Source organism: Myotis nattereri (assembly GCF_964212035.1).
Source record: "Myotis nattereri genome assembly, chromosome: 1".
In the NCBI taxonomy this organism is placed as follows: Eukaryota; Metazoa; Chordata; class Mammalia; order Chiroptera; family Vespertilionidae; genus Myotis; species Myotis nattereri.
Window position 1 is genome coordinate 46,401,173 of NC_138075.1, and position 9,698 is coordinate 46,410,870.

At 41.1% G+C, this 9,698-nt stretch overlaps 1 protein-coding gene across 1 annotated transcript in view; it reads right to left on the reverse strand.

Moving 5' to 3' along the window:
* The window catches only part of HACD3 (3-hydroxyacyl-CoA dehydratase 3), a 35,943-nt gene extending 26,891 nt beyond the window's left edge, over positions 1–9,052 (reverse strand). Inside the window, exon 1 of the mRNA XM_081101864.1 lies at positions 8,812–9,052. Coding sequence (XP_080957990.1) covers positions 8,812–8,898 — 87 coding nt within the window. The 5' untranslated portion in view covers positions 8,899–9,052. The remainder of the gene's footprint in view (positions 1–8,811) is intronic.
* Positions 9,053–9,698: the final 646 nt, after the last annotated feature.

Genomic DNA, 9,698 nt, shown 5'->3' on the forward strand with positions numbered 1-9,698 from the left:
AAGGCTAGTGTGGTAGCCAGCCTTAAGATGGCCCCAGTGAGCCTCTTCCCCTGGTATTTACACCCTGTGTGGTCCCCTGCTAGCTGACGTCAGGTATGACCTGAGTAACCAACAGAATACAGTGGAAAAAACAATGCGACTTCTGAGGCTAGGTCATAAAAGCCATTGCAGCTTCCATCAGGTCGCTGACTGTTCACTCTGGGCAAAGACAGACATCCAAGTCACAAGAACACTCAAGAGTCCTGTGTAGAGGACTACATGGAAAACTAACCTGTGCACACCAATTTGCCAACAAGGTGAGACACCCTGGAAGTGAGCACCCCAGGCTATCACACTGCTGACATCTGACTACAACCCTGATCCTTTCTGAAGGACCCACAGAGAGATGATAACGGATTACTGTTGTTTTAAACCATTATATTTTGGGGTGATTTGTTATGCAGTAATAGATAACTAATAAAACTAGAATTATGTCTATAAATGTTTGGTAGAACTCAATGGTGAAGCCACTCAAATCTGGAAATTTCCTTGTGGGAAGATTTCTGACTACTGATTTATTTAATGGTTATTGTGCTATTTAGGTTTTCTATCTCTTTGATAGAAACATCTTTACTTTTGAAGAATTTATCCATTTTATCTGACAAATTCAATATCCTCTTTGCTTTTTAATGTCTGTAGTGTCTATGTATAGTTAAGCCTTTTTCATTATTACTACCATTTTTGTCTTAATCTTATCAAGAGATCTGTCCATTTTAATTGTCTTTTCAAGAACTTTTAGCTTTATTGATTCTATCTTTGCTTTCTATTTCTGTTCTTTATTTTCTTCTTCAACTTTGAGAGAATTTGCTATTTTTTTCCTAACTTCTTGAAATGGACTCAGATAATTTTCAGACTTAATTATTTTATTTAATTAATACTTTAAATATAAACATTTAAAAATATAAATTTCATGCTAATTCCTATTTTGGTGGCATCTCTCAAGCTCTGAATATATTATTTTCATTATCATACTCTAAAATATTTCCTAATTTACATTATCGTTTTTTCCCCTTATAGCATGGGTTACTGAGAAGTGTTTCTTAATTACCAAACACAAGAGACTTTCTAGTTATTAATTTCTACCTCAATTACACTGTGATCTGAGAACATTCCCTATATGATTTTAATCCTTTCAAATTTATGGAGACTTGCTTGAGGAAGCAGTATATGGTTAAATTTTATAAATGGTCTGAGTAAACTTGAAAATTATTAGATGCAGTATTATTTATAACCATTAGGTTTACTGTTAATTAATTATTCACATTTATCTACCTTCTTGGAATTTTGTATTCTAGCAATTAGTGAAAAATCACGGTATTTTAAAAAATATATTTTAATTGATTTCAGAGAGGAAGGGAGAGGGAGAGAGAAATAGAAACATCAATGATGAGAGAGAATCATTGATCGGCTGCCTCCTGCATGCCCCACACTGGGGATCAAGCCCGCAACCTGGGCATGTACCCTGACTGGGAATCAAACGGTGACCTCCTGGTTCACATAGGTCAATGCTCAACCACTGACCCACACAGGCCAGACTGAAAAATCACAATATTTTAAAATTGTCTATTTCTCCTTATACCTGTTAATTTCCATATTATAAAGGCCATGGTACTAGTTATATAAAAGTTTAATATTGTTATATCTTCCTGGTGAATTGAAACCTCTATCATTATGAAATGACCTCTTTATTTCTAAAAATAGATTTGACCTAAAACTCTTATCTGATATCAACACAGCTACACCACAAAGATCTGCTTCTGCCAGGCAACTAGGGGCCCTATCAGTTTAGACCACTTTAAACTGAATTCATGGCTTGAGGGGTTTTAGATCTCCAAAATTCTGTAAATTTGGGCTGCATAATCTTTTGAGAGCCACCTAACAGTTTTAAGTCCACAAGGACCTTTTCCTCTTTGTTCAATGCCAAGGCCTGTGGGGATAGGAAGATAGGGTGTGTTTATTACCTCTAGTTCATCCTTCCTCTACGTAGAGTTAATGGGGAGAAGGGTTTCCTATTACATATTGCATCTCTGGTGAGATTTGATCTTACTTCTATGCCCGGCACTCTGTCAGGCTGTCAAAACCAAAGTTCAAGTTCATGCAATTGAGCAAATGTTCTCAAGGCAAAAGCAATTTCAAACTTCAGCTTACCTCTGAGTTCCCACTTTATTTTCTAACTTGTTGAATCTTTTATGATTTTAAGATTTATATTGAACACCTACATTAAAACTTTGTTTTTAGCAGAAAGATTGCTGTGCACAATTTAGCCCATCTTTTACCAGAGATGGAACTGTGCCTTTGCTTATGAAAAAAAAGAATGAATAAGGAAAAGGGTACAAGGTGGCTTTGAAGTCAAATAGACCTGGGTACAAATCCTAGTCATATCATACTTACTTCTATCATTCACTTTCAAATCCACAGCAACTGTCATCATTTAAAAAACAAAACAATAAGACCCCTTATTTCACAAGATTGTTGTGAGAACTACAATAATCTACAAAGAGTCTGGCATCTAATAAGCACTCATATTACAGATGCTTTTCTTCCTCTGACTAGAATGGTCTTCTAAGCTTCCAAATCTATTCATCTTTAAAAGTCCAGGTCAAATGTTAATTCCTTTTCCCATCTACTCACTTCCAATATCAAAATTAATAGTTTCCTTACTACCTCCTCTTCACCTTTATTATACTACTTATCACACTGTTCTGTAATTATTGTTTATTGGTTTATCTGCCCCTCTAGAATTGAGTTCCCTAATAGCAGGCTCTGTGTCTTATTAATCTCTGAATCCCTAATGCCTCAATAACTATTTAATAAATTGAAATCAAATCAATTTTCCCCTTTTCATAATTTCTGACAGAATTACAGAGTTCAATGAACTATCTGCTACCGAACTCTTTAAAAAATAGTCTCCTTTTTATTTAAGTTGTTGGTCTTTACCTTTGCTGCATGTGTGATCAATACATGCGCAGAAAAGAGTTATATAGTAAGCATGAGGCTTACATGAACTCCCAGGTACCTAGCACTGTGACTGGACCATTGTGGGTGCTCAACGTTACCAAATTATTTCATTACTTTACTCCTTTATACGTGGTTTTTGTACTGTGTTTCTGAACAGCTCAGACTCATTTAACCTTTATTATGAAATATTTGAAGCGATCAGTATGCACAGAAAAATACAGCAAACACCATTGTAGCTATCAGACCTACCTAATACACAGACACAAACCCAAACAGGCAGCCAAAATGGAGAGACAAAAAAAAAAAAAAAGCCCCAAATGAAAGAACAAGAGAATTCTCCAGAAGACCTAAATGAAAATGACATAAAAAATTCATCAGACATAGAGTTCATAATAATGATGGCAAGGATGTTCATCCATTAGCATTTTGCTTTACTTGCATCAGCCCTTTTTTTCCCTCTCAAAGAAATAAAGTAGATATGGGTACAGTTGTACAATTACTCAATCCCACTGCTCTCTCCCTCTCAAACACATCCCATTCTCACAGGTAACCACTATTCCAGAATTGGAGCTTATCACTCCTATTGTATTTCTTCTTCTTCTTCTTTTTTATGTTTTTGTTGATTTTAGAAAGAGAGAAAGGGAGAGGGAGACAGAGAAATATTGATTGGTAGCCTCCATATACACCCAGACCAGCAACCGAACCTGCAACCTGGGCATGTGTCCTGACCCGAATGGGTGCACAGGACAATGAGCTGAGCCACACCAGCCAGGGCACCCACTATATTCTTTATTCACTTATAACATGTTGGGTATTTACTATTATATAAAGTATTATTTTACATGTTACATAAATGGTTTCATACTGTCTATATAATTCTTGAGTTTACTTTTTAATTTATATTTCTAAACTCTATCGTTATAGATATGGGCAGTTCTGCTTCATTTATTTTAGCTCTTGTACAGTGTGCCATTGTATAAACACATCACAATCTATCCATTCTTCTGTTGATAAGAATTAAGATTGTTTTTATTTTATTTATTTTTTGCTGCAATGAACATGCTGTCTCCTTGTGCATGAAAGGAAGAGCGTCTCTAAGGAGCAAAACTTCCAAGGCATAAGATTATGTGCATCTTCAGCTTGACTAGACAGTGCCAAACTGTTCTCCAAACCAGTTGTACCAATTAATACTCCCACACACTGTATAAGAATGTCCCAGCGTTGAACATCTTTGCCAACAGTTGGTAATGTTAGACTTTTCATTTTCCACAACCTACTGTGAGAAATAATGACCTATCATTTTAATTTAAATATCCCCGATTATAAGTGAGGTCAAGTATCTTTCGGTTTTATTGGCCATTCTTGTTTCACTCTAAACTGCTTTTATTACCTACGCCTTTTTCTATTGGGTAATATGCCTTTTCCTTATTGATCTGTAGGTAGATCTTTATATATTCAAGATGCTAAGTCATTTGTCAGTGATATGTGCCACAATATCTGCTTCAAGTCTGTCTTAAATTTGTCAGTCTTTTTCTTTAAGGTTTATGTTTTCTGTGTCTAGATTAATACATTCATCCCTGTTTCAATACCATACAGTCTTCCATATTTTCTTTTAGTTTTGCTTTATACATTTATGTTATTAACCCAACTAGAATTGATTTCTGTGTATGCAGGCAAGATCTTACTTATCTTTTTTTGCCGTTTGGATGACCAATTGTCCCAATACAACTTCCTGAATGGTTCATCCTTTCCCATGTTAATTTGTAAAGCCACACTGTTGTACAGTAAGTTTTCTTATATGGATAAATTTCCAAATAGACTTCTGTTCTACTGCTCTCATCTAAGGCTTAACATCACAATAATAATCCCTTTCACTTGAATAGCACACTGGAATTCACAAAGCACTTTCAAATCTAATTTCCAATTCAAATCTCAAAACAATCCTGTGAATGAGGTGTTATTGTTCATATTTATTTGGATGGAGAGGCCAAGGCTCACAAAAGTTAAGTGAATTACCCGTGGCCACCAGAGAGTAAGTGAAAAAGCAAGGACTCAATCTCTTATCTTCAGCTATCACTCTCTCCACCAGACTCTACTGGGTAAGGACAAGAACCGTATCTTTCAAACAGCTCCCACACACAACTAAAACAAACAAACAAACAAAAGCCTTAAGAAGTGAACAAATGCTTTGACAACAAAGGTTGCTGACACAAATCTGCCCATTAGGCTTATCTTGAAAATAAAGTCTATTCTTAAAGTAATCCTGTCCTGGCTCCAACAGACTCCTAGCTAGCGTCTTTGCTACAGCTCACCTCAGACACAGACAACGCTGCTATTGAAGGCTTTATTGCACACCATTCCTCCTCTCATCAGTAGTTTCTCATCAGCCACTAACCCTGCAGCTCCAAAGACAGAATAGAAACGTGAGTTTTTTAAGTTGAATTTTTATTTTTTTAAATATATTTTATTGATTTTTTTACAGAAAGGAAGGGAGAGGGATAGTTAGGAACATCGATGAGACAGAAACATCAATCAGCTGCCTCCTGCACACACCTCCTGCTGGGGATGTGCCCACAACCAAGGTACATGCCCTTGACCGGAATCAAACCTGGGACCCTTCAGTCCTCAGGCCAGCGCTCTATCCACTGAGCCAAACCGGTTAGGGCTAAGTTGCATTTTTAAACAAATTGATCTGTCTTTCAAAAACAAACAACAACAACAACAAAACCCAATGGTTCTCTGTCTCAGAAAAGGAGGGGAGCAAAGCTGATGCCCCCAAATTGGAATTCAACACTGAAATTCACACATAAGCTATGGGACATGAGAGAGCAGAAGGCGACAGAGAGCTATCTAACAACCCAGCACCTAGATTAAGGATAAGAGTAGGTACTCCACAAGTGGTTTTCATTGAACAAATAAATGAGTTGCTTCATCCTGAGCCAGAATCACCGGTTTCACATGCTTACATAGAGCAATGAATTAAGAAATTTAAAAAAAAAAAAAAAAAAGCTCTAGCTGGTTTGGCTCAGTGGATAGAGTATTGGCCTGCGAACTGAAAGGTCCCGGGTTCGATTCTGGTCAAGGGCACATGCCTGGGTTTCTGGCTCAATCCTCAGTAGGGAGCGTGCAGGAGGCGGCCAATCCATGATTCTCTGTCATCATTGATGTTTCTATCTCTCTCTTCCTCTCCCTTCCTCTCTGAAATCAATAAAAATATTTTAATAAAATAAAATAAAAAGCAGCCCCTGACATTCAGAAGTTGGCTTGGTTGGCACTCACAGCTAAAGCATGTTATTCTCCTACTGGACATAAACAATCTCACAGAATACCAACCTCAGACAAAGTTATTCTGAAACCTTGATTTTTGTCTGTGTAGGCAGACAAAAATTTGGCCAACATGTCACTCATAAGATACCAGACGCCCTTCCTCTCTGGGCCAAAATATGTGACTGCTACTTCCCTACCAAGTATTGACAGTTTTGTTCTTGTGCCAGTCTCTCTTCCCTATAGGTAAGATTTATTCAGATAACCAATCATTTTATGACAGCCTTTAAAGCGAATCCCACTTCCTTAGACCATCCTTGAATCACCAAAGTCCACAACCTCTAATCAGTTCTTTCTAATACCCTCTTAACACCCCATGATTGTATGAGGTATGCCTTCCCTTGCTGAAAAGAGTAATAACCCCAACTTGTTTAAGCAGTGTGTTCCTGGCAGTCTTTGGCTGGATGGTGTTCACACAGTACAAATCAGAAGATCTAAAAGTCTATGCCTTTCTCTTTCTAGAATTTTCTCCCAATCTCCATTTGACAAGAATTCTTCATCTTATTTCTGGAAGTCATCTCTAACTAAACAAAAGAAAAGTAACAAATTCCTTTAAGACCAGGAACCTGGTTCAATATTCAACTCCAATTTTACCAATAAACATACTCATGCACAAAACTTTTTGAAATACACTTTCTTCTAGATAATATACCATTAGAAAGCCAAATCTGTCTGACTCATCTTTGTAAATCTGTAGCATCTCACATGTGGTAGAGGATTTATTTTATCAATGGTATGAACATGTTGCTTTTAAACTAATGGTAGCTGAAATGGATGTCTCAGAATTACATACAGGAAATCCCAGAAAAGAAAAGGGAAAAAACTCAATTGGAGAAAAAAAGATTTATTTTTTCCCCAAAAAGTTAAAAAAAAAAGATTTCTCTCTCCAAAATAAAATTCTATTTTTTTCCACCTTTACATTTCTTTAACTATGTTTCAAACATATACCTTTACATTTTTAAATATAGCAAATGATTGAGGTGTTCATGTTTCTTAACTAAAAGGTTTAAATCTCTTAGAAAATATATAAGCATGATACATTCTTCCATTTGTCCAACTACCACTTCTTTCCACCACCACTACTTCCTTCCCCTTAAAAACACCTTTTCTGTTTGTAGTTTCAAAAGTATCCCAGAATATTATACCCTTATCACATGATACACATCTAGAGAGGGCAGGGTCTAAGTTTATTTAATTGGTCTACATAACGCTAAGTACTTAAAGAGAGAGACTGTTGTAACAGACCGGACTTTTCTTATTGATTGCTGGAAAAAGTCCTCTCTAGATAGAGGCTTCGATCCCCATCTACAAAAACTTTGTTTTCTTCCTTTTTTAATTAAGACATCATGAAGCAGAGAAGAGCCAGCACAAAACATTCATTCACTCTCTGAGGCCAAAGTATAATTGGACCTGGTTTCACACATTAAATGACACCCCATGCAACGTTACAGCCTACTTAAAGGCATTCTGGCCAGTATTGTCTTTTCTCTTTCGATGGGAAAACAGGTTTCTATTCCGATGTAAAGATTAGATTCATCAAGCTCACACTCAGAGAACGCCCACACTTTGCAAGGCAATATGCCAGACAGGCTGACAGATCCAAACATAACCTCAGAGAGCGTTTAAGTGTCAGAGAAGAGGGAGTAAGGATGACCATAGAAAGAACATTCCAGACTGAAATTTCAGTTCCTCAAAGAATGGAATCCTGAACGGTTTGGACAAAAACATGGGGGTACTCGGGTCCAGAAATCTCCAACACTGAGGAGACCTCAGCTTGTTCACACGGGGAACAAATGAGATCAAACCTAAGTGCTCAATGCAACTTAAGATCATTTTTAAGTTCTCTATGCAACTCAGCAAACCTGAGCTCACAGCCTTCAGAAGAAAGGATAAAAATCATTTCTTCGAGGTCTTCTGGACTTTCAAGTTAACAAGCGTGATCTCCATCCCTGAACGGTTGGGGGTGGGTGTGGCCCCTCTGAGACAGCGGCTGGCCTCCTGAAGGTCCGAAGGGACCGGCTGGACCTCGCAGGCCAGCTCCGGACGTCCAGCCACGGCCCATCGAGCCACTGTCCCGCTGCGCCCTTCACCCAACGAGCTCATCCCACGCCTCCAACGGCCCCAGCAAACCCAAACCCTAACGGCCAGGCCTCCAGGGCCGGGCTCGGGCTCCATCAGGCCGAAGACTACGAACAAAGAGGAGGCCGGGGTCAGCCTCCGAGGCCGCCGCGAGACTCGCGCAGCCCCCGAAGGTACCTACACCGCTCGGGGGTCGTGACCCGGACCTGCGGGTTTCCCCCGACGAGGGCCAACTCCTCCCCGAGGCTGGACGCCGTGAGTGCACCGCGTCCCGGATCCCGCTGGTGCACTGCAGTCTCTCCTGCGCGCCCGGTAACAAAGGGGCAGGGGGTCCGGGTGGGTCTCGGCGAGTCCTCTGAGCCCCGGAGCCCCGGCTCTGCGCGCGTCCCGCCGCCCGCACCCGGCCTTTACCTGCACGTCACTCAGCTCCACGCGCAAGTACAGCTCGCGGTGCCGCTGAGCCCAGTAGACGTGCGGCGTCAGCACCTGGTTCTCCATGGCCGCACAGCCCGGGCGCGGGGGATCCGCTCGGGGGCCTCGCTGCCTCGGGCAGTGCGCGGCTGCAGCCGGTGATCGCAGGCCCAAACCCCCGCGCTCCCGAGGGCCCGCAGCCCGCAGCCTCCAGACGCCCCGCGCGCTCCGGCCGCACTTGCGCAGTGAAGAGCCGGAGCGGCGGCGCGGGCTCCGGGGCTCAGCACCCGCCGGGTGAGGGCGGGGCGGGGCGGGGCGATGGCGGGAAGGGGCGGGCCCAGGGGCGCCGGACGCCCAGGCTGGCTGCGGCCGCCTCGGGAGTTGCGCTCAGCAGGTGCAACGGGCTTTTCTCTTCTTTAGGGCGATGCTTATAAGTAAGCTTAAGCCCTAGCTGGTTTGGCTCAATGGATAGCGCGTCGGCCTGTGGACTGAAGGATTCCGGGTTGGGTTCCAGGTTCGATTCCGGTGAAGGGCACATGCCGGGGTTGCCGGCTCCATCCCCAGTGTGAGGTGTGCAGGAGGCAGCCGATCAATGATTCTCATTCGTTGATGTCTCTCTCTCTCTCTCTCTCTCTCTCTCTCTCTCTCTCTTCCTCTCCCTTCCTCTTTCTGAAATCAATAAAAACATTTAAATAAATAAGCTTAAAATAAAAAAACGCTGGTCGGGACTTGTCCTTCCCATTCTATCGCTCACTAATTAAACACTAACTGGACGCCCACCTGGGCTGCAAAGCTAAGCATAAGAGCCACGGCAGTAAGAAACAGCCCCTGACGACCTGGAACCCTCAGCCTCTGCGACACAAGCAATCACGGACACAGTAAGGATG